Consider the following 23418-nt stretch of genomic DNA (forward strand, 5'->3'; position numbering starts at 1 on the left):
AACATCCAAGACAAAAAACATAAGAATTGTAGACAAAAAAATAAATTTAATATTGGGTCGGAGCTCGGAACACAGCAGCCATACTCGGCGCCATCTTGAACTGTTATACCGACTAAACTCCTAAAAGTGTTGTTTCCTGCCATTTAAAAACCTCTTCTTAATATTATTAACTCTTCATTATTCTTAGGGCATGCCACAAGAAACTTTAAACTGGCAGTTATCTAACCACTTATCAAGAAATCACAGCTTGAGCCAGGAGAACTGGCTTATACGGATTTTAAATCTCCCATTTATGCTGAAAATACTAGAAAAGACTAAAGAATACTAGAGTCCTCAAAACTATGTTCATTTTTACACAGAAATTGTATATATGAAGAATTTCAGTCAGTATTTGGGCCCCATCATAGTACAGAGACTTGACTTACCAGATTTACAAATGACTTGCTCTTATCATCTGATCGGCTGTGCTCTTAGATCTTAGTGCTGCCTTCGATCCCATAAATCATGACAGTCTCTTGAATAGGCTTGAGAATTATGATTTATGTATTGCACTGTCTGAAGCAAGGGCTCAGGATGGAGTTCACCAAAATGACCTGCAATAAGCTTCCAGCTGGACTGCGATGCTCCTCACTGAATGATGCTTGTATCATCTTGGTCAAATGAGGGACAAAACTCTCTTAAAATATGAACTACATAGAAAACGAATTAACTGCTAACAAAAGCCTTCATCTGTAAAAATCAAAAGACATTACATATATGTGTATTTCCTCAGTTAATTTGGGATTCGACCTCAAGGTCTTTAACACTAAAACTTAAAGTTCATACAAAATAATTTAGTTTAACCATTGACCCATAACACTTACTTTGTTTACTAATTTTAACCACTAATAGTTCTAATAACTATGGCACTGTATTCATTCATTTTCTGTTATAACGTAATGTGTTGTTAAAAAGTGCTATACAAATAGGCCTACATTTGACTTGACAACCGCTCAAATTGGGCCTGAAATTAATTTGGACTCAGAGTAACACTTAAATGGTAGTTGTTCTCCGTCTGTATTTGGTAGTTTATTACATTTCGTCTCGAGACCACAATACAGAAAATAGGCAATTAGAATTATCATGGCGCCGTCCCGTGGTTCATCAGGAAAACTGTGGATAAACCAAGCCCACATTTACTTTTTAGAGCACCTGTGCCTTCCATTACAAAATAATAATACAACAAATACATAAAAAAAAAAAAACGACTACCTAGCTAATTATTTATTGAAATGTAAGATAAATGAAAGAGCGATTCTAAAAACACATTAGAGTGTTAGGAGATTTAATATAATTTTTTTTAAATGGATTTACACTTGCAGTTGCAGTAGCTATTTATCAGAATCTTTACTGTGGCTTTTGTAAAAGTTGCGTTCACACAGACGTTGTAAAATTACGATGTGATTTCGACAGGAAGTGATGTAATTGTAGGATGTGTTTGGCTGCGCGCGGGAGTTTTTGTTACATGGCTAGATAGCTATTGTTTCATTTCCTTTTCTTTTTTTTTTACATCTAAATTTGGTAAAAAATATAGCAGTTTGACTATGTCTCAACTAAATGAAGTGGATTTACCGCCGAACCTGTCATGTCTGAAAGTACGTACAGATCTTTACTTTTTCAATCCTGTAGTTAAAACTGGATTATTCGCTCAGTAGCAAAATATATATATGTCTCGTGCGATTTTTTAACTTGTGTGGTAATAGCATAGCATGCCACGTCAAGTCATGTTCATATTATATGATCCCTGCATATCTGATGTTGATCAGAACGAACTGCAATGCATTACGTTTGTTGTTTTATATGTCAAGAAGCATGCTGACGGGCTGCACAAAGATATCAAGTCTTTGTAAATGTTCCCAGATTTGTTTTCAACTCGGATCTTTATTTCATGTCTTTAGAACATAGACACCCTGCTTCGGTGTCCTATCTGCTTTGAGTTTATCAACATCACCATGATGACTAAGTGCTCTCACAACTGTAAGTATGTCACTAACAATTTTAAAATTATGATGATTTTAAGGCAGAAATACTCTGATCAAACTATAAAGCCATAGCTTAATTTGTTGTTCCAACAGTTTGTTCGCTCTGCATACGGCAATTTCTTTCCTACAAGTTAGTGTGTCCTGTTTGCAACTTGGTAAGTATCTAAGCAATCAAAACAAAACAATAACTTGTCATTATTGGTATTATTTTTATTTTCTGCTATCTCAGTGCTTTAAGTTTATAGTTTTATTTTAAAATGCTTTTAGGCTTAGTTTAATTTGAATTTTCATTTCAGCCATTGACTGAACAAGACCTGAGGAACAACAGATTAATAGATGACTTAGTTCAGAGCTTCCAAAATGCAAGGTAAAGTTCATGGTTTTGCTTTGGGACCCAGATTTGACATTGGACATCCAATCTAATCAAATGTAACCTGTATTAAATGTAGCCTGGGTGGCATTTTTAGGTTTTTCAATTATAAGGGCATGTACATTTACATTTATGCATTTGGCAGAAGCTTTTGTCCAAAGCGAATTACAGGGACATTCCCCCAGAACAACCTGGATTTAAGTGTCGGTCGGGATCGAACCGTTAACCTTCTGCTTACCAGTTCTGTGCTTTAGCCCACTACACCACACGCACATGGTGGTGTGACGTATCAAGTGCGATTATTTCTGTTGTTGATGTCAACAAATATATAGATCGAAAATCCTCTGGCAAATTTTCTGATTATCGATGCGTGAAAAAGGCATAAATCCTAAGCCTATTGGCACCAAACATGTATGCTAAAGCCACGGTTGGACTAAAACTTCAAACTCCATTCACATCCATTTCAAACACAAGACCAGAAATGCAAGCTCATGAGGAGAAATTTTGCATTTAACTCTGGGTGAAAGCTAAAGTTTGGTGAACTCTGGCCATGCAAATTCAGATGATGAAAGGTTGTGTGACCAATAGAAGATTGAAACTTCACACACCTCTTGGCTCAAAACAAAGAATTGTCCACAGAGTGTCCAGCAAGCGCCAGGACCGTCTCCTGAGGAGTCCGCTACGGAATAGTGTCACCACCAGTGCAGAGCATGCACAATATTGGCAGCAGGTTGGTGTGAGTGCATCTGCACGCACAGTGAGGTGAAGACTTTTGGACAATGGCCTGATGTAAATAAGGGCAGCAAAGAAGCCACTTCTCACCAAGATAAACATTAAGGACAGACTGAAATTCTTCAGGAAGTACAAGGATTGGACAGCAGAAGATTGGTGCAAAGTTATTTTCTCTGATGAAGCCCCCTTCTGACTGTATGAGACATCTGGAAAATCAATAGTCTGGAGAAGAAAAGGTGAACGCTACCATGTGTCTTGTGTCGTGCCAATAGTGAAGCATCCTGAGATCATCCATGAGTGGGGTTGCTTTTCATCCAAGGGAGTGGGCACTCTCACAATTCTGCCCAAAAACACTACCATGAATAAGCAATGGTATCAAAACGTCCTGCAAGAGCAACTTCTCCCAACGATCCAGGAACATATTGGTGATGATCCGTGCATTTTCCAACAAGGCAAGAGTAATAATGAAAGTGGCTCTGAGATCATCACATTGAAATTTTGGATCCGTGGCCAGGCAACTCCCCGGATCTTAATCCTATAAAGAACCTGTGGTCAATCCTCAAAAGGCGAGTGGACAAGCAGAAGCCCACAAATTGTGATCATACGAATCAAAAATAATCTACAAATACTGAAGCAGCAAACTTTGCAAAACACAATTTATGTTAATCTAGCCATCACTGGAATATATATTGTCTATATGTATCTTTCATATAACCTTCACAATATATTTTCAAATATCTCTTTTTGTGGTTTGACAGCATGAATGAAATCAAATCAAGGCTACATACAGAGAAATTGCATAATAAATGTCACCATTTCAAATTTCAAAACCAGTACAAACACCTTTAACTTTTGTGTGTATTGTGACTAAATTCACAACTTTGGATTGCCACCTGCATCACATTGACACGTCCTGTGTGCGATACTTGTGCTTGCGACACAGCGTTTGTCGTCCGGTGTCTGACCAGCTTCTGTATTTAATACAGTAAATGTTATATCACCCCGTAGTGCACTCTCAAATCTTTTACGCCAGACTACAGAAACGGAAGGCCAACTGACAGTGAATTGAAAAGCACAGAAATTAAGCTTCTAATTTAAATGTTGGCTAATGTTAACATATCGATGCCTCCAAAAACATATCGAGAAAATAATGTGCCTATCAATGTATCGATATTTTATGACATTACTAGAGAAAGAGTCTTCTTTTACTTGGCTGTCTATCTTGCTTCTGAACAACCATCTTAATCGACCACTTATGTAACTAAATTGGGCAACTAAAAACATGACTTCTAAATGTTTCAGTTTTGGCAGTAATTGTTTTTTTGTCTGGGGCTCTGTGGCTTAACTTGAATTATGCTTTGTGCACCATTCTTGTAGAAATCTACACTTGCTGTTTCAGTGCTAAATTTGTTCAGAAAGGGTGAACGAATCCTAAAAAGTCAGATAGGCAGTAAATAACCATTCAATGACACTGGGTTACTCTTAAATCCAATAATTGGTAGATTTAAGATAGTCTCACTTTATTGTCAGTGACCTGAAGCATGTCAGGAAATCAGCCAATTTACCGGGATTAAGAGAAAATGTTTGTTTTATTGAATGATTTATACGCTACCATCTCGTGACAATCTTGAATGTTTGTTTCACTTTCCCTAACATCCTAGTCTGCCGTGATATTGGGGATTTCCTTAAACAGTCAAATGAGATTTTATTTTCAATATTCAAGTATATCGGTGACATTCTTTACCTGCTGCTGGACTCAAGTGATCTGCTCAGCCGTCCTCCTCTTCAAAGAGGCTTAAGTTCTCAGACTATGATAACTTAGACATACAGTATTTCAAAGTCCTTCCTAAACCAAAGTAAACCGCATAGAAGGCTATTTTTTTAACAATGCTTTGCCTCCTGCATTGTATTGACTAGACATCTACCACATGCATACCAGATATGGGGTTTAATTAGTTTATTTAATTATTGCATGACTGGCATACACAGGTTTCGTTTGGAATACCTTTTTTATTTATTATTATTTTGTTGTTCCTGGTGCCATCAATATTGTCAGTGTTGTCTGCCTGGAATATGTCTCGTATATTGATGTTGTAGTTTCAGATGGGCTTAGGTCTGTAGAAAGTGCCTTAAGGGATGGAGTTTAATTTCCTGTTTACATCTAGTGATGATGTCAAAGGTGTCATCGTTTAGGACAGAACTTTGAGGACAGTTATTGAGGCCATTAATATAGAGATGGCCTTCAATATTAGATATAACATTGCTGTCAATTTTAATGCCATTTTTTTGGCCAGTATATCTTGGCTGGAATGTTTTATAAATTATCCTATTCAAAGTTTTACTTTAGGGCTGTAAATGTAACAGATTTCTGTAATTGAAAAACATATAGTTTCAAAAGGATAGTTGAAAAAAAAAACAGTAAGATGTGTTGCGAACCCACACATTGAGTAGTGATGTGCTTGAATAATTGAATAAGAATAAATGAGTACTCATTCTGCTCCAACTATTCGACTATTAAAAACACTACTTGGATATCGCAAATTTATTTTCCTTTGCACATTTGCCTTCCGTAGGCAAAGCTGAATTAAACTGTACTTTCCCTCTGAATCGCTCACCAAATCTCGCAGTTACATCTGAAGGCCCAGGTATACTTTGATTTTACATGCTCCGGATCGGCTCACACCAGGTCGACCGCATTGCCTTTGTGAGTATACTAATCTGAACTCAAGGGACTATGAATGCATTTGACACATGCCCACTACAACTTCTTTGTGATACTCTTTTATTAGAGTCAATGACTGGCGTAAGCGTCGACGATGCTCACAGACGATGTCCGGTTGCACAAGTCTAGGAAATCTGGCTGCACGAACTGGATTATGATTACATTTACGTCATGCATACTGTGCACAGAACATTCAGCAACACGGACACGTGCCAAGTATACTTTGGTCTTGAGTCCACTGGGGGGCACTGAGAACATGTGCCGTTGAGTTGTTGATCGAGAGACGATGGCGTGTGCTTTCAGACAAAGCTATGTATTTTGATTCTTATTGTATTCTACTCTATTGCTATCTGGTTCTTGTTGGAGTCATGCATACCAATGGATGAGTTGATACTTCAGTGTGTTGTTTTATGAAAACAAATACTTAAATTTTAACCGCAGAGTACACTTATGCAGAGTAGGTAAGCATTGAAATGGACACGATGTTCTACAGCAGGGACATATCAAACAAAAGGTTGTTTTTGTCCGCTACCTTATAAAAAAATGCTTTCATGTGAACATAAATTTTCATTTAACATAAATCGGTATTATGCTGTTCATGCTCCATATTAGTCCTCCAATGTGTGACCCCTAGCTTACTTTATCAATATCACTATGGCCCTTTGATAAAAAAATTAAATAAACATTGCCCACCCCTGGTATAGACATTATTGTCTCTATTACTGAACATTTGTGCTGAAATTGATCAATCGACAATGGATAACCTTAATTAATCAAAATATTATTGCAAATATTATATAATTGATTGTTCATTAATATTCCTAGTAATGGTGTTCGGGGAATTTGAGGCTGATACTGATTTCTTGTTTTTAACACCAAGATCGGCCGATACCGATCAACATTTGTATTTTTTTTTATGTGCCCTTTACCACTCTTTTGTTATATGCTGCAGTGGCACCTATATGTTTATCCCCACACATTATAATTACATTAATTGTGAAATGCTAACATTTATTTTATTTGAATACAGATATGAATAGTTCTGTTCCAGTAAGCACCATGGTCCCGGCTTACTAAGATCTAAAAAAATGGGTGATTATTTGCTTGTGCAATCTATGAAATTGCATGTGCGCATCGTGGGCGTTTTGCGGGTGATTTACTAAGTAATATTGTGCAAAAATTGTTAGTAGGCTTATGATGTTATCAGTTATGATATAGAGTTTAAAAATAATCAAATTAAATTGTTTTTTCATGAATATTAATTTAATTTAAAATGATTGTGTGTTAATAATGGGTGTTCTATGTATTATCTGTTCTCAAAATCTCCTTTTTGTCACAGTGACAGAAGGATGCACGTGCAAATCAGATTAATACCTGCCTTTCGTATTAATTTGCTCTCATAGTTTCTGATTCTGAAATGAATTTTAGTCAAAAAAATTAATCACTTTGCGGGTGCAATTTGATTAATTTGCATCTAGTCCAATATTTAATATGCGCATTATTAGAGGCACGCTTCTAAATTGCATGTTTATTTCGGGAAAACATGCAAAAATTTCCAAGATGTGCTATTGCACATCTAAAAAAACGCAATCTTTAAAAGACTACGTTAGTAGATCAGCTCTGACCTTTTTTTAAGTGTGCTATCAAGTATGCACATGTTTTTATACACGCAAACATTTAGTAAATCGGTGCCCATGAGAGCTTCACACACAGAAAAGATGCGTTCAAAAATAAAAAAGATACAGTATATCCATTACAAGCTCAAACTACTTCAATAAGAAATAATTGGTGTATGTGACATGTTTACTGCCTTTGGGGTGTTATAATAATACAAATAGCTAGTTATTAAAACAGTGTTTCTTTGCTGTTATTAGTGATATTGTGACAAACATGCATAAATCTGATTTAAATTGGTAGGAGTGACTGAGATATTAAGGACACCTGGAGAGCACACTCATTTGATTGCTGCAGAGCGCACGCATGTTGGAGGGAGTGAAACTAAAAGCGTGCGTGATTGTTAAAACTGTCTCTATTGCTTCACACAACGTCTGATTGACAATTCATCTGATTGAAATTTGGCACCTCAGTATTCATACACCTGTAATTACACATTTTTAAAACAAATTGGCATATTCATCTGAATTACAGCATTTCTGTAAATTTAAATTTGTGAAAGCTGAGAATTGCCAGCAACCTCAGTGTCATGATTTAAGGGTTCAGCAAGTTTTCATTCATTAGAATGGTAGTATGTTTGATTCTCTGTGTACTGCAATAAAGATTGCCCCTGAATCTAGGATGATTTAGATCGGTGACCAATCGATCAGTGCACCTCTAATCCCTAGTAAGTGTACTCGACTACAAAAAATCCATAATGCCCATCCATAATATTGAGTTCTCAAGACACTTTTTGTTATATATATTCAGTGCTTTACTCATCTTCCACAATTTGATTTTTGAATGATCTCCTTTCTTTCAGTCAGTATACTGAGTAATTAATTAAATAAAAAAACAATGTGTCTATCAGTGGACAGCCCTGATATAAGTTGTGGTCTCATTGAGTGCAATTAGACTGTTGTTTCCGGTCTGAATATCGAACTTTCTAAACTTCTGCAGTTACAAGCTCCCTGTGCTCTACACTTCCTTCTCTTGCTGTCTTGGAAGATCAGCTATAGTGGTCCTTATTTAGATGTTGACCACAGTTTCACTTTTAGATCATGAGGTGTGGATTGTTGTGTATCATTTTACGCAGCTGTCACATAAGTTACTGCAGTAAATAAAGCTTTCTTTTTATATTGGATTGTTTTCTTAAATTGATTTAATTCCAAAATGATATACTCTTCAGTCATGGCTTTTCTGTATAAAACTTTCTAAACTGCAGTTTCATCACTTTGCCCTGTTTTCTGCAGTGGTGGTTACTGGTTATGGAACGTATTTGATTCACTACAGCAATATATTTTCACATGTGTTTTAGTTACCTTACTAGCTTCATGACAGTGCTTTATTGATTGAAAGTAGACCAGGTCTTCTGTGGTCTGTGAGAGGGTCCAGGAGGGTTTTTAGGGGCCCGAATGGGTTGCTAGTTATGCCTGTTATTGTTAAACATTACTGAAGAAAGACTGAAAAATTAGACAGTTTGGAATTTATTTGTTAAAGGGGTCATACATTTTTCATTATTATCATGTTATTTTCCCCATGAGGTCCACTATAATGTTAGTTCAGGTTGTTGGCATCAAAACAGTTTTCATTTAGTTTTTCATGACCATTTTCACCCTCCATTTTTTGCTGCTGTGTTTGTATCTTATGTAAACGCACTCTTCAAATGTGAAATGAGCAATGACCTACAGATTGTACAATAATGGGAGGCTCTTTTTCTTTGTTTTACTCCCCTTCTGATAATTTTCTGAAAATTTAATCAAGAGTAGAGTGTGATCGAGTGAAATCTTGTTTGCACTGTTTAATGTTAAAGCTACACTATGTAACTTTTGGCCCTTGGTTGAAGCATAAAACTGCAAGTTACTTGCAGAGAAACACTTTACGTCAGTCGTGATTCGGCACTGCTCTTGTGGTGGATGAATCTCATGGTTTGAGCGAGGACATGGAGATTAACTTCAGAGCGGAGTCATGTCAAGCTATTTTCATGTTGACATTGTTATTCGCTTAAACATTTATAACCGAAAGTAAACCACTTTTAATGTGATTAAAGTGTTTTATCCAATACACGATACACATTAATGTTTGTATTGTACTACACGTGTCAATTTAAGAGGTGAAACTTGTGAAATGGCTGATATGAGTTCAGTAGGTCTAGGCATTGCAAACAATAACACTGTAAAATAAAAGTGCAAAAATACTTTATTGAACATTGATTGATAACTTTATTGATCCCCCTAGGGGGAATTGACAATCACAAGTTACAGCAGCAACACAACCTATATCTTTAAAAATATACAATTTATAATATAATAGATACAAAACAACATGAACAAAGCAAAACAACAGACAATAAACAATATTGCACCAAGCTAAGCACTACATCATACTTTTACACCCAGGAACAAATCAGTCATGTATAATATTGCTTGTACAATCTTATGGCAAAAAAGACTTTCTGTAATGCTCTTTTGAGCAGCGCGGATTAATTAACCTGCCACAGAACGTGCTGCCTAGAGCCTGCACTGTCTCGTGGAGGTGATGAGTTATTGTCTAAAATACAAGATAGTTTCGTAGCCATCCTCTCATCTCCTATTTGGTCTATAAGAGGCAGAGGGCATGCCACAACAGAACTGGCCTTTTTAATTAACTTAAGTTAGTTTTTTCTCTTTCCAAGATACCTCCCCACCCAACATACCAGAGCATACAAAATGACATATGCTACCACAGTTTCATAGAAAGCCTTTAACAGTACCGGACACACACCAAAGGATCTTGGTCGTCTCAAGATAAATGTGACTTTGACCTTTATTTTGTGTTTTGCACAAACACAAAAAATATTTTGTGTTACCGGACCAGTCCAAGTTGTTATTTAGATGAACACCTAGGTATTTATATGATTTTACAGTCTCAGTGTCCATCCCCTGGATGTTTACTGGTATTATTTGATGTGTCTTCTTTTGAGAATCCACTACAATATCCTTTGTCTTGTATTAAGCTGGAGGCAATTCAGCTGGACCAGTCTACAAAGTTCTTAATTAACTCCCTATATTCACCCTCATTATGTTCAGAAATCCATCCAAAAACTTTGGAGTCATCTGAAAATTTCTGAAGATGACAGCTGCCAGATTTATACTGAAAGTTGGATGAATGGAGGGTAAATAAGGGGCTAATACAGTTCCTTGTGGGACTCCTGTTCTACACTTAACCACTTCAGACACATGGTCCTGCATCCTCACATACTGAGGTCTATTTGTGAGGTAGTCAGTTATCCAGTTTACCAAGCTAAAATTCACTCCTGCTTTTCCATCTTAATTTTAAGCAGTGAAGGCTGAATGGTATTGCATGCACTGGAGAAATAAAAAAACATTACTCTCACAGTGCTCGCAGTGATTTTAGATCAAACAATAGCACAGCTCAAATAAAGATGATAACTGATTCTAGGTAAGTTATTAAATTATTCTCCTCTGAAATGTGTATATGCCTGTATTTAAGACAAGGAGAACTGTGATAATGTTAACATGGTCCAACTTGACCAAATGGGACACTGATCAACCTAATAGTGATATCACACAAAACAATTATTTGCAACAATCAGTTATCACAAAAGAGCCAAAACCTCTATGAATTCTATATAACAACTATTTAAATGCCCCCATATGTTCCCTTTGACCAAGGGAACATAATTAAATAATTCAAGCACAAGGGATTGTGGCTATTCCCATCGCTTCAAAGTACTTAAAAGTCTATGGATTTTTTTAAGATAAATTATTTAAATGAACTTAAATAATTGAGTTATGAGCTCCTAATCATGACATTTTAAGTGATGCCTAGTTAAGACAACTTTATATTTTAAGTAATGACAACTTTTAGGGTTTACAGTGGTCAGATTAGTTACTTGGGATTTATGGTACTTGTCTTTGTATATTTAAGCTGGAATAAGATTTTTTTTTTTAACATTAACTTAATGAGTGATAGTATTTTATTTAGTATTTTTAATTCCAATCAAAAGTACTCTCAGCATGGTTTAACATTTCCCCACATTTAAATCCGTTCTGTTTTTTTTTTTTTCCTGATCAGTGCAGAAAACATGCAGCTAGTGTGCAAATTCCTGCATCTGAATGTCTGCCTGTGATTGATATCACAACAATGGATCCTAAACCAGCTTGTTTGAAATCTCATTTGATATTTCATTTTTTCACGTTTTGAGTTTAATCCGTATTGGCATTCGATTTACTCCACTGACCCCATTGCAAATAACCTACAAACACACATTTGTTTATTCATTTAAGGGCTAGAGTTCTTGTTTTATAATATAAATTCATGTTTTTCATAACATCAGTCACTGTCCCATCCCATAAATGGAGCTTTTCTCCTGCACATGTACTCCTTTGAAGATCCGGCATCTTATTTTTAGCTTAACAGGAGGGTGGGAGTAGATGTAAGCCCTTTGTTGATGTATTATCTCTCCTTGTTTCTTAGGAAATGGGGATAAGAAGCAATTTTATTTCCTTTAACAGTGGCCTGTTTGTGATTCTAAGTTAGCTGTAATTTCTTATAACTGAGAACTGACATCACTATTTGAACGTTATATAATGTAGACCAAAAATAGCCGCCTGGACACTGCTACTTTAAAACAGATTGTGAAACTTGTTTCCTTTTTTTCCCCTTCTTAAGTATGATGTTTTGTGTGCCTGTGCATGGACTTGCTTTAGCATTTACTCAAAAAACAAATAAAAGAAGGTTTTAATATGGAAATTAGTGTTTTCACACCTCATTGACTCCACTTTATGACTGTATAATGGCCTCACAGCTGCTTGCTGTGCTTGTTGGCTTTCCACATTTCCAAGATTGTAATACGGACAGGTGCCTGCTTGCTTTCACTCTCCTCTTCGCCATTTATTTAACTTTTTCACCCTCCCCTACATTTTCTTTTTCATTATTTCAACTCTCACTCTCCCCCAGTAAGGAAACTGATCTCAGCTGAACGCTTGCATGTTACCACAAAAATAATAAATTACTCAAAAACATTGCATACCTGCAATTTACAAAACTGCATCAATCACTTTTTATTATGGAGCTAATTTTTGCTGCCAATATTGCTGCTATATTTATTGCTGCTACACTACAATATAGTTAACAGTTTACAACTCTGTATTTAGATCATTTTTATTGTCCTCAGAGGAATTTGTTCCACCGTCAGTGCATAGAAAAATATAAACACAACAACACTATACATATTAACAATCAAAACAATCACAAACATAGAGGGACAAAACAAAATAAAAAAAACACGCGATCATACAACAAATGCCAGAGCATACGATGGCATCATAATGGCTGGTTACCGGTGTTTAAAGCTCTAATAGACATAGGAACAAAACTCCTACCATAACTGGCCTTTTATTTATTGTTCTGTATATTTATTGTCTTGTGTATCTATTGTTCTGTCCTGTGTATTTATTCTCCTGCACTCATCTCACACTGTTGTATATTGCACTTTATGCAGTCTTGCGCACTGGTCTGTGTTGCACCATGGTCCTGGAGAAATGACATTTCATTCCAATGTATACAAACTATTTAGAGGAATGACAATATAAAGCCACTTGACTTGACCTCAGTTACTCAAACAACCTTGTTTTCTTGTCCTTGGCCCAGTTTATACTCTGGTTACAAAATGTTTTACGTAACTGATATTGGTATATCTGTTCCAAAGCCTAGTGAGATGTCTCACTGACAACATTTGCAGCTCACTAGGTTTTGAAACAAAGTTTCAGTATGCCCCTCACTTTTTTTGGGATTCAGTTTTATATATATATATATATATATATATATATTATATTATATTATATTTTTTTTATAACCAACTCAACATTTCTTTCTCATCTCTCCAGGCAACAGCTGTGTCAGGCAAATTTTGAATCGCCCCCCATTTCCCCTGAAAACCCAGCTATGATGGTCAAAGGCAAAGCAGCGAGACAAAAGGTCTTAAAAAAGGAAGCAACCACCCTCAGCCAATTTTTCCAGAAAAGGGCCCCCGTTATGACTCTGCCAGGGGTCCAGACAAATCTTCAGCGTAAATTCTCAGTTAAAGAAGAACCTATGGAGGTGCAATTTCAGCAGCCCCACAACCTTCAGCAGGAATGTGGAGAGGATACGACAGGAATGGTGAAAGAAGAAAAGATGAATGTTGCAGTTTTTCCCTCCACATCACAAAAGGCAGGGATAAAAGGTGATGTGTGCTTCATAGTTGGCTAATCTGTTTGTGCTGTTGCGTAAACATATTGTCTTTTTTTTTTTATTCAATTTTGATTAAACAAGTATGTTTGGTTCCTGCCAAACATGGGGGATTTGAAACATTTTTTTTATTAATAATGGCTGCAAGCACAGCAAATTTACAAATTTAGTCTATTAAATTACAACTCCCTCATTATTTACTCATTCTCATGCCATCCCAGGTGTGTATGACTTACTTTCTATAGCAGAACACATTTGAAGAGAAATATCTTTGCTCGATAGGTCCTTAAAATACAAGTGGATGGTGATGCGACATTTGAAGCTCCAAAAAGAACTGATATTCAGCAAAAATGTCATCAATACCACTCCAGCGGTTCAACTAAAGCGATACGATCACCTTTGATTTGAAAAAGATAAATATTTAAGTACTTTTTAACTATAAACCATTGCTTCCATTCAGCAGCAGTATGAACGTGTGATGTTACCGCGTTGGCATGTGAGGCACGTGAGAACTGACGCACGTGTGACACATGGAAGAGTAGCGCTGTTTACAATGGAGTAGGAGGAATGCCGTGCAGAAGCTTTGTTGGTTTTGGTTTAGATCTGTATTTGTATTTGATTGTAGACTCACAATGGTGTGTTTGTGTGCTTATCCTGGATTCCTCATCCGACAGGAGAACGTGAGATTACGTCCATAAGATGCCAACACGAATACGTCACACGTGAGACCGCATGAACTCGGCGCACACATAAAGTTTACTAAGCAATGGTTTATAGTTAAAATATACTTAAATATTGATCTTTTTCATGACAAAAGCAATCATATTTCTTTAGAAGACATAATTAAACTGCTGGAGTCGTATGGATGACGTTTATGCTGACTGTCTGTGATTTTTGGAGCTTCAAAAGTCTGATTATCTTCCACTTGCATTTTAAGGACCTACTAAGCGAAGATATTTTTTCTATTTTATTCAAATATGTTCTGCAGAAGAAAGTTACATACACCTGGGATAACATGAGGGTAAGTAAATGATGAGAGATTTTTGGGTGAACTTTACTTTTAAATTCTTTTGTATGTTCTATGTTTACACAGTCCAAGTGTTTTTAGAATCTAAACAATGAGGTAAAAAAAATTATATTAATTAATTGTCTTCTATGAATGGTTGTCTCTTTGTCCCCTAATTAATACACTGAATTGTTTTCTTCTCAATAGGTATATTACTCTGTTTTGACAGTTTTTCAGGCCCATTTTATGTTTGAACACACATGAAATTGAAATAACAATTAATTTTCAAGTCGACAGATTTTGCATTAATGACTATTTAACTGCTCTTGCGTTCTAGAGCAATAACGCTATTTTTAGATTACGTTGTATTTTGTTTTGGTGAATTTGTGTGTCTGTTGTTTTCCATTGCAGTTGAGTGTCCTGTCTGTGGAGTGGGTTTGTCTGAGCAGCACATTAATAAACATCTAGACACGTGCTTGAACCAAGATAAGAAGGAGGGATTGAGAAGGTATGGAGAAAATGACTTCCATGCTGTAAATATATCCTGTAATTCAAAAGCACTATATAGAGTTTGATGCAGCACATTGTCTATTACAATACAGTGACTGCAGGATATATTTACAGTGACTGTGATTATTACCTTGAGAGACGAGGAATTTGAGGAATCTAATTTTCTTGATCTTTTGACATAGAGTATTATTGTACTAGAAAAACATACTGTAAATTTCAGAACTAAAAACTTCCTCCTCAATAGAAAAAGAGTATTTAAACCGGGCTCTAGAAATGGCCCGTTTGGAATTTGTGGAACTTGTCACATCACAAGGACCAAATACGTCTGCATATGACATCTTCAGCAAGACATCAATGCCTAGTTTTCTTCATTGCACCCTTGGACCCGCCCACTGGTGCTCAGACAGTTACACTCACACTGGTGAAGAGGAGAGAGATGGGCCTGTTATGAGAGATAACACCAAATGGTACTTGCACAGGACACCTTCATGTGACTATCTGGATTTAAATATTTTTCTTCACTAGATGAACAGCTTTGACCATTGTCATACATCTCGTGCCACTTTTAAAATACGCCATGTTGTTATTACTCTAAAAAGAAGACCTCCATTGTGTTTTATCTTGCTGTTTGTTTGCTCTCTTGCTGTTGTGCTTTGAAGGTGTCTTGGACCATTTTTGCACCCATCTGTGCTATTTTTAATTGTTAGTCTTTTGTACACATGCACTATATGGATGTCTTTGATCTTTTTGATGCATTTCAGGGGACGTGGGCCTCATTTTAAGAAACTTTTAAAAGATGTGTCTCATTCTGCGTGAGACGTTGCTCCTGTGAAGGCCAGTGTCTCTGTTTTGGCCTGTTGAAACGCCCAGCATCACCAAGGATTGTATTACGTTTGCATATTCCTAACATTTCAGTATATTTTTGGCTCATATTAGAGTGGATTGTTTGTGAACCAGTCACAGTATTAGGCAAGATTTGCAAAGGAACCGTTATAGAAAGAGGTGGCAGTTAAAACACTATTGGACCGCAAAAATGTAAGTAAACAATATTTTAAAACATTCAGGGTGTACGTTAAGTTTTAACCCTGAAATGTAGTTTTATAATGTTAGATGGAGATTGTCATTTTCAGACCGAAAGCCAGAGACTGGGTGCAAAAATATACTAACATTATAAGTGGACCTCAGGGAAGATAATGCAATTTTTAAAAGAGCATGTCATGACCCCTTTAAAATGATTCCATTATTAATTAAAATCCTTTTCCATTGAAATCTAAGAGAAGCATGATTAATGATTACAAATGACAATTGACAAAGGACAATTCCATGAAATTAAGTAATATCACATGAGCAAGAGTACTGTTCTAGTGAATATCACAGGGTTCCCATGGTCTTGGAAAATCTGGAAATATCAGGGAATTTTAAAGTTGTTTATTTAGGCCAGGAAAAATTATGTTAACAAAATCATAAAAGTCATGGAAGTTGCTCTACAACATTTTCTGGTTGCGCTCTGCTCTGAAAAATTTCATCACCTAAATATTGCTCTTGGTTGGGACCTTTTACTGTGTAGAACTTGCTTGCAATGTCTGATTTGTGAGCAAATTCTTGTTTTGACTGATTGACTTGATTGGAATTGTTCACAAATTGGTCTGAATGATATATTAGCCAATTGGTCTAAATCAGAATGATTTTAAAAATTGGTTTTCACAAATCACAAACAATTGAAAGTGTCATAGAAATTCACTGGTCAAAAAAAAGATGTGAACCCTGAAATCAGCATGGCTGTGATTTGGCTAAAGGTAGTCTCAGCCATGCTTATATTCAGTGCAACAGTGTGATATTGTTTTTATTTTATTCATTAAACTATTTCACAAACACACACAACCTACTCCAGGAACTGCTGAGAAACAGCCCAAGCTACCTTTACTATTTTGAAAATGAATCTTTGTATTTAGCAATGGGGGCTTGTGTGGTCTTTTAAATGATTAAAAGGCTTGAATTTAGATACAAAAACCTTAAATGTCTTGAGATGTGATGACTGTTATAAGCGGATCAATTAATTCTGGACTATCGTGGCCACGTTACTACCTCTGAATGTGCATTAATTTTCAATTCTAATATGGTTTGTAGTTCCTTACATAACTGACATATCAGCAACAACATGAACAGCTATTTTGTTTATTTTTGCTCTACCAACAAAAATAGCTCTAAAAGATGCAGAAACAAGGTAAAATGTTTGAATTTTATGTAGTCAACCTGTAGGTAGGCGGTAGGCAAAGGGACTAATACAAATGGTGAAATATTCCAATATTTTTGGAATGCTGCTAGTCCGGTCAAATCAGTGGACCAACACTAATTGTTGTATTATATATTTTAATATAAAAGTAGATTGTGCTTTGTTTTTGCTGTAAATTTATAGTTTATGAACTTATTCTGCAGTGAATGATTATGGCCACTTGAAAGAAGTTGAGTTATTGTTGTTGAATAATGGATTGAATGACTATCAAATTACTTTGATATAGATTATAGCTTGTCTTCTCTCTCCTCCCTACTTAAAGGAATAGCTCATCAAAAATGCATGGCCAAACTGCGAAAATATTCACCAAATCTGCATGACTTTTTATTCTGAGAAACACAAATGGCGATTCAATTTTATTTTTTTTTTTTTTAAATAATAATATCCTGGACACTCTTCCATATAATGAAAGTGAATGAGGACAGGGGTTGTCAAGTTCTTAAATGGTGTTCCACTTGACTATTGTAATGCATTGAAAGTCCTTTGAAGCCATTCAGTAGTCTGTGAAGAACAGACCAAAATTGAAGTCACTATCATGGAAAATCTTGATGCACTGACTTTCCTGGGGAATTCATGAGAGAAGTACCATATGCATGAACAAATTGTTCTTTTGAGTTGGATCTTTTAAATTTATCACTTAATCAGTCAACAAAATCAAAATTATTTTTTTAATGAATCGGATTGACCCGGTTCTTGAGTTCAACTCATTGATTTGATCCGTTCGCAGCAGTTAATAGCCAACCGGATTGTAATGACTCTTCGACTCAACTACTTGCTTTATTTTTCTGAGCTTGCTTTTCCACTGCAGTATAGTGCTGCTTCAACGTGGATGGTATTATAGGCTGATCGTCATAGTTGCTCCGCCTCTACTGCCGTGATATCTTAAACGCGACACAAACATTACTGACCATAAACAATAACACGAACGCTAGCTGTTAGCTACTAGCTCATTGTGCTGCATAAAGCAGTTGTTGCAAGGTGATTTTACACAAGTGTAACAGTTAAATTGGCCTGGTTGTTTTAGAAGCAAGCTTTCCAGTAGCTGGTCAACTAAATAAAGTGAAGCTTTCAAGCAGAGTATAGAGTTAACGTACCATCCTCTATCGTGTACACCAAGGCACTCTCCCTCCAATAGATAGCATCCATTTGGTCGAACCACTTCCAATTTTCCTAGATGGTTCTGCAGTCACTTAAGTTTTTTTTAACTTTTCCCTACACTGTTGCTGGGTCCGGTGGTAGCAGTGTGCGGCAACAGCTGAGACACTTCCTTTTTTGTTTCGCTACGTTTTGTTCGTCGCTAACGAGAGGAACGTCTGCACCTCATTTATTGACCACTTAGTGGTTTTGCGCACAACCATTTCTTTTTACAGTTCGAAAGTGACATGAACAATGATACTGCTGTTGCTAACTTTAAAACTAGCAGGTTGATGTCCCATGTCGCAAATCCAGTGACTCTGGTAGTGACGAGTCTCTCTGACCAGTCAGTGATCTTCTGTGTTTTGAAGTCACATTTAGTATCAGATCGGCTTGCTTGGAACCTCAACCGAGGTGGTACTAAAAAGTACCAGGTACTTTTTTACCAGGCAGAGTCGAGTTGTACCTTGCAGTGTAAAAGCCCCATAAGATAATCAGTGAATAACAACTTGCATTTCTGTATGTTCCTATCATACAAGCAGTTTTTTTTTGGAGCTTGACAGATCTAGTCCACATTCAGTTTTTTTTTTTTTTTTTATGGAGAAAGTAATGGACAGGATATTTTTTTAAATAATTAATTCACAGGTTTGGAACATGAGGGTCACACATTGACTGATTTGTTCATTTCTGGGTGAATTATTCCTTTAAAGCCACCCTTGTTTCTGCTAGAACTCACCTAAAGGTGAATTCTGAAGGGTTGGCATTTGTGTCGGAGTTTGATTGACAGACTGGGCAAGTTCCTTTGCTGGACACCTCGAGGATAGACTGATAAATGAGGGTGTGTCAATGCTCCCGTGGCCTGAAGCACATCCTGCTATTCTACAGTTGCCCTGCAAAAGAGACGAATAAGGGGTTTCAACCTTTTCTTGCTTAGCACTCTGTTATGTGGAAGAGCATTGGCTGTTATACTTGAAGTTTAAATCAATAGCATGTCTTCTGTCTTGTTGTCCTGGTTTAATGAAATGTTGTGAAGTTCCATGCTGTCGGATAGCTGTGTTAGGAAGTAAAACAGTACATCTCTTAAAGCTGTGGAATCGCATGAATTCATGCTAACTTAAAAGTTAATTTACATGGTCTGTGACAACCATTCCACATTCCTCAGCAAAATGTGGTTTTAATCCCTGTTGACATGCTTGACCACTACAGCTATTTAATTGTACTGCCTGAAAGCTACTGTATCCAACAACAATGACAAAAGTCCATCAAGCCAAATAAGACAAATCCTGATAGTATTGGAATTTACTTAAAGACTGTTTAAGAGATTTGAAATTTGGTTAATAGTGTTTGTAATTATAATGTCTTGCAGTGCCAATAATTGCAGATGGTTTTTCTTTCAGCTCTTGCCAAGTCCAAGTATAATATTAAAATAATTCTCTATAATTCAACAGTGAATATGGGTCTTCAGAATAAAAAAAAAATAAAAAAACTTGCACTGTTGATTAACTGACAAGTATTCCCCTAGTTTCTTTTAATTACTTGTGTTGGGTAAAATATTTAGTTGACTTAAAGGTCACTTCTTTACATTACAATCAATGATAAGGCACTACTATGTTTAGTAAAATAAATATCAATGACGTTGTTAGTCTCACAACTAAAATAGCAGATCTGACTGTTCCTGCTTTTCATGAATACCAAGGAGCCACTCATGAAACTATCTAGATGAAGTTGTTGGGTGGAAGCAAGCTGGAGTTGTATATAAAAAGACAGAGAATGATTTGAACTGTCCTTGTATCACGAAGTCATGGACTGAATTGTTTTGGAAGAGAATGACCGTTAACCTGAGCCACACATGGCGCAACACTAGGTAGCACCACCCCCACTTTCGAGAGTGTCTGAGGCAGTGTTATGTTTTGGGATTTCCATTTTATTTTTGCTGCCAACAGGAAAGCTTGTTGGCTTCATTGATAAATGGATTATGGCAAATCCATAAGAACCTGTTTCAGTCAGCCAGAGATAAGCATTTAAAGCATCATTTCCCAACAGGACAAGTTGGAGTCCTGTGATGGCAATTCAAAGCACAGACTTGAATCCAATTGAAAATCTGTGGTTTGACCTAAAAATGCCCAGGGTATAAATTTGGTAGAGTGAGAGGGATGTTAATGATTTATCAACAATCAATTTAATGGAATAAGCTGGAGTCAATTAATCAACACCAGCATTAATGTTTTCAGTAATCATCCAAGCTGTGGGCAAAAACACGGTAGGTATCTCAAGCTAGAGTTCGCAAATTGCGCACCGTAATTTGTACTGTATGTCACGTTTGCAATACACGCTAACACCATTGACAACATTTACCTCAATTGTAGTAAAAATAAAAAGTATGTGTGCATGGCAGGCTTAAGTTTTTATTGTTAGCAATTATTTGATCATTAATGACCATCGACTAAAAATTGAGCTCACTAGTTAGATCACATTTATATTGAAGAATAGTGAAAAGAATTCAGTTAAATACAGAATTCTGATAAATTTATGAAAGAGAAATAAAAATCTTTAATTCTGGGGAAATGAAAGCTCTTTAATAAGATGTTTGATTCGTCAATTTTTATGTAACATTTTTTTGTGAATGACCATTATCTTTACTGTATACAAGTAATTTTCCTTTTATCATCTTATTTCTTTATTTTTCTGTAAATGACCATGTGTCCTGTGTATGTGTCTGTGTTTCAGTGGTGGGAGACGTAAGGCTATGCCTAAGCTGTTGTACACTCTCATTAGTGTTCCAAAGCTGAAGAAAATGCTTAAAGAATGTCACCTGTCCACTCAGGGCCGCAGAGATCAGCTCACTCGACGCCATCAGGAGTTCACGCACATCTATAATGCAGAGTGTGATGCACTCAACCCCAAATCTGGTACGAATTTACAGAAATGAGTACGATATTGTTCTATATTATTTTTATGACCAATACCAATTAGACTATGTTAATGTTCAAGTGTCCAATAACCAACATGTAGAACTGATGTTTAATTATACTTTTAATAATTGTTGTGCATTTTGACAATAACAAAATAATCACCATACTACATCAGTATAAACAAATAAACATTATTTGCATTATGAATAGTTTAATAATAGTAACAATACTATTGTTGACAAACAAAATCAATTGCAGTCAATGACAAAGTGAAATGTTTCCAAATCGATATTTGGAACAAGATTTGCCTTTCTTTTTTTTTTTTTTTTTTTTTTTTTCAGTGCTCCCAAATTAACCTTGTGCAACCTGGCGTACACATGGGTGGATGTTGTAATTTTGGCTTCGCTATACACAACACATTACTTAATACAAATGAATTTAAACTGACTGATTTGAGCTTGGAACACTAGGCTGTCAGTAAAGGGTTAAACTTTCGAAGAATCGGCAACAAATCTACATCTGTTAAGTAATCGAATTAAGTTTTTACATTGAAATTGTTTGAGTCAAAAGATTAGTCTCTAGTTAGACCATACAATCTAGTTAGTCCAATATGCTATTTGAAAAATGTTTGCGATTTATTGCAAAATGCCATGCTGCTAAACACAATGTACACTATTGTGTACTGTAGCTATTTTTCTTTTAGAAATCCTATATTCACTGTGGGTTATCACTTGAATATCAATGGATTCATACAAAAGCTGAACATTTTTGCTTTTACAAGCTTTATATGGAGCTAGGTTGAAATGTGCATTTTGAAATTTTCTGAGACCAGAGCAGACAGACAGCACACTGGAGGTGAAGTCATTCACTAAATAGGGAGAAAGGAAGCATCCTATAGCTTTCCTATGCATTCACTCCTAAAATCCGACCAAAATTTCAGTTTCAGGTTGCAAATGATGTTTGGCAGACATGGGACAATGTTATTTAGTACATAAATTCAGAATTTATAATGTATAATTTTATTTTAACATGGTTGGCAGTGATTGGATGATGCAGGCCATTACTTTGAATCAGAATTATTTCTGGTTGGTAAATTGCTTCAGCACTGGCCATCACTTGTTTGTTTGACTGTGCAAAGATAGTACATTTGAAATTTTGTTGCCAAAGTAGGAAAAAACATTGTAACATAAGGTTAAATCAAGTCAAATGACTTTTATTTGTGTAGGTTTTATTATTTGTGCTTTCCCAATACACATTGTTCCAAAGCAGCTTTACAGAAAATCAGCTGTAATGTCTGTAACACTCCTGGAAACATACTAATAAATAATTTGATAAAAAAAAAAAACATTCTGGCTTTCTATTGTTTGGAATTCTTAAAAAATTCACAACTTAAGTTAGGAAAAGGATGTGCTCTAGAATTATTATTTTTTTGCATGTTTATTAGGTGCTACTTGTTACAAATCAAAAGGGAAATGGAAAATGCACACAGCAGACAATCTGGTCTCAGGAGGTTAAGGAACTTTTAAAATATTTAAATATCAATAAAAAATATTAGTTAAACTGATGAGTGGTCTGTCTTTAGCATTAGGAGACATTCTTTACAGAATAGGGCTGGGCGATATGTAAAAAATAGTTTTGCGTTAACTGCCTTAAAAAATATTGCGATATCCAATTACATCGTCAACTCCCATCCCGATGGTTGGTGAATTGCTTTGCTTTATTGATTTTGCTTTAAAAATTTTATTCATTTATTGAAAATGAAAAACATAAACAAAAGACATTTCTAAATTCAAATTACTAATAGCCTACAGATTAAGAACTAAAGACAATT

At 35.8% G+C, this 23418-nt stretch overlaps 1 protein-coding gene across 2 annotated transcripts in view; it reads left to right on the plus strand.

Moving 5' to 3' along the window:
• Positions 1-1492: 1492 nt before the first annotated feature.
• The window catches only part of LOC127653807 (E3 ubiquitin-protein ligase RAD18-like), a 79630-nt gene continuing 57704 nt past the window's right edge, over positions 1493-23418 (plus strand). For both annotated transcript variants that reach the window (XM_052140582.1, XM_052140581.1), the window contains exons 1-7: positions 1493-1634; positions 1938-2016; positions 2115-2176; positions 2318-2388; positions 13390-13727; positions 15150-15246; positions 21403-21584. In XM_052140582.1, the coding sequence (XP_051996542.1) occupies positions 1584-1634; positions 1938-2016; positions 2115-2176; positions 2318-2388; positions 13390-13727; positions 15150-15246; positions 21403-21584 (880 nt within the window). In that variant the 5' untranslated portion in view covers positions 1493-1583. The remainder of the gene's footprint in view (positions 1635-1937; positions 2017-2114; positions 2177-2317; positions 2389-13389; positions 13728-15149; positions 15247-21402; positions 21585-23418) is intronic.

Source organism: Xyrauchen texanus, chromosome 13 (assembly GCF_025860055.1).
Source record: "Xyrauchen texanus isolate HMW12.3.18 chromosome 13, RBS_HiC_50CHRs, whole genome shotgun sequence".
NCBI classification, from domain to species: Eukaryota; Metazoa; Chordata; class Actinopteri; order Cypriniformes; family Catostomidae; genus Xyrauchen; species Xyrauchen texanus.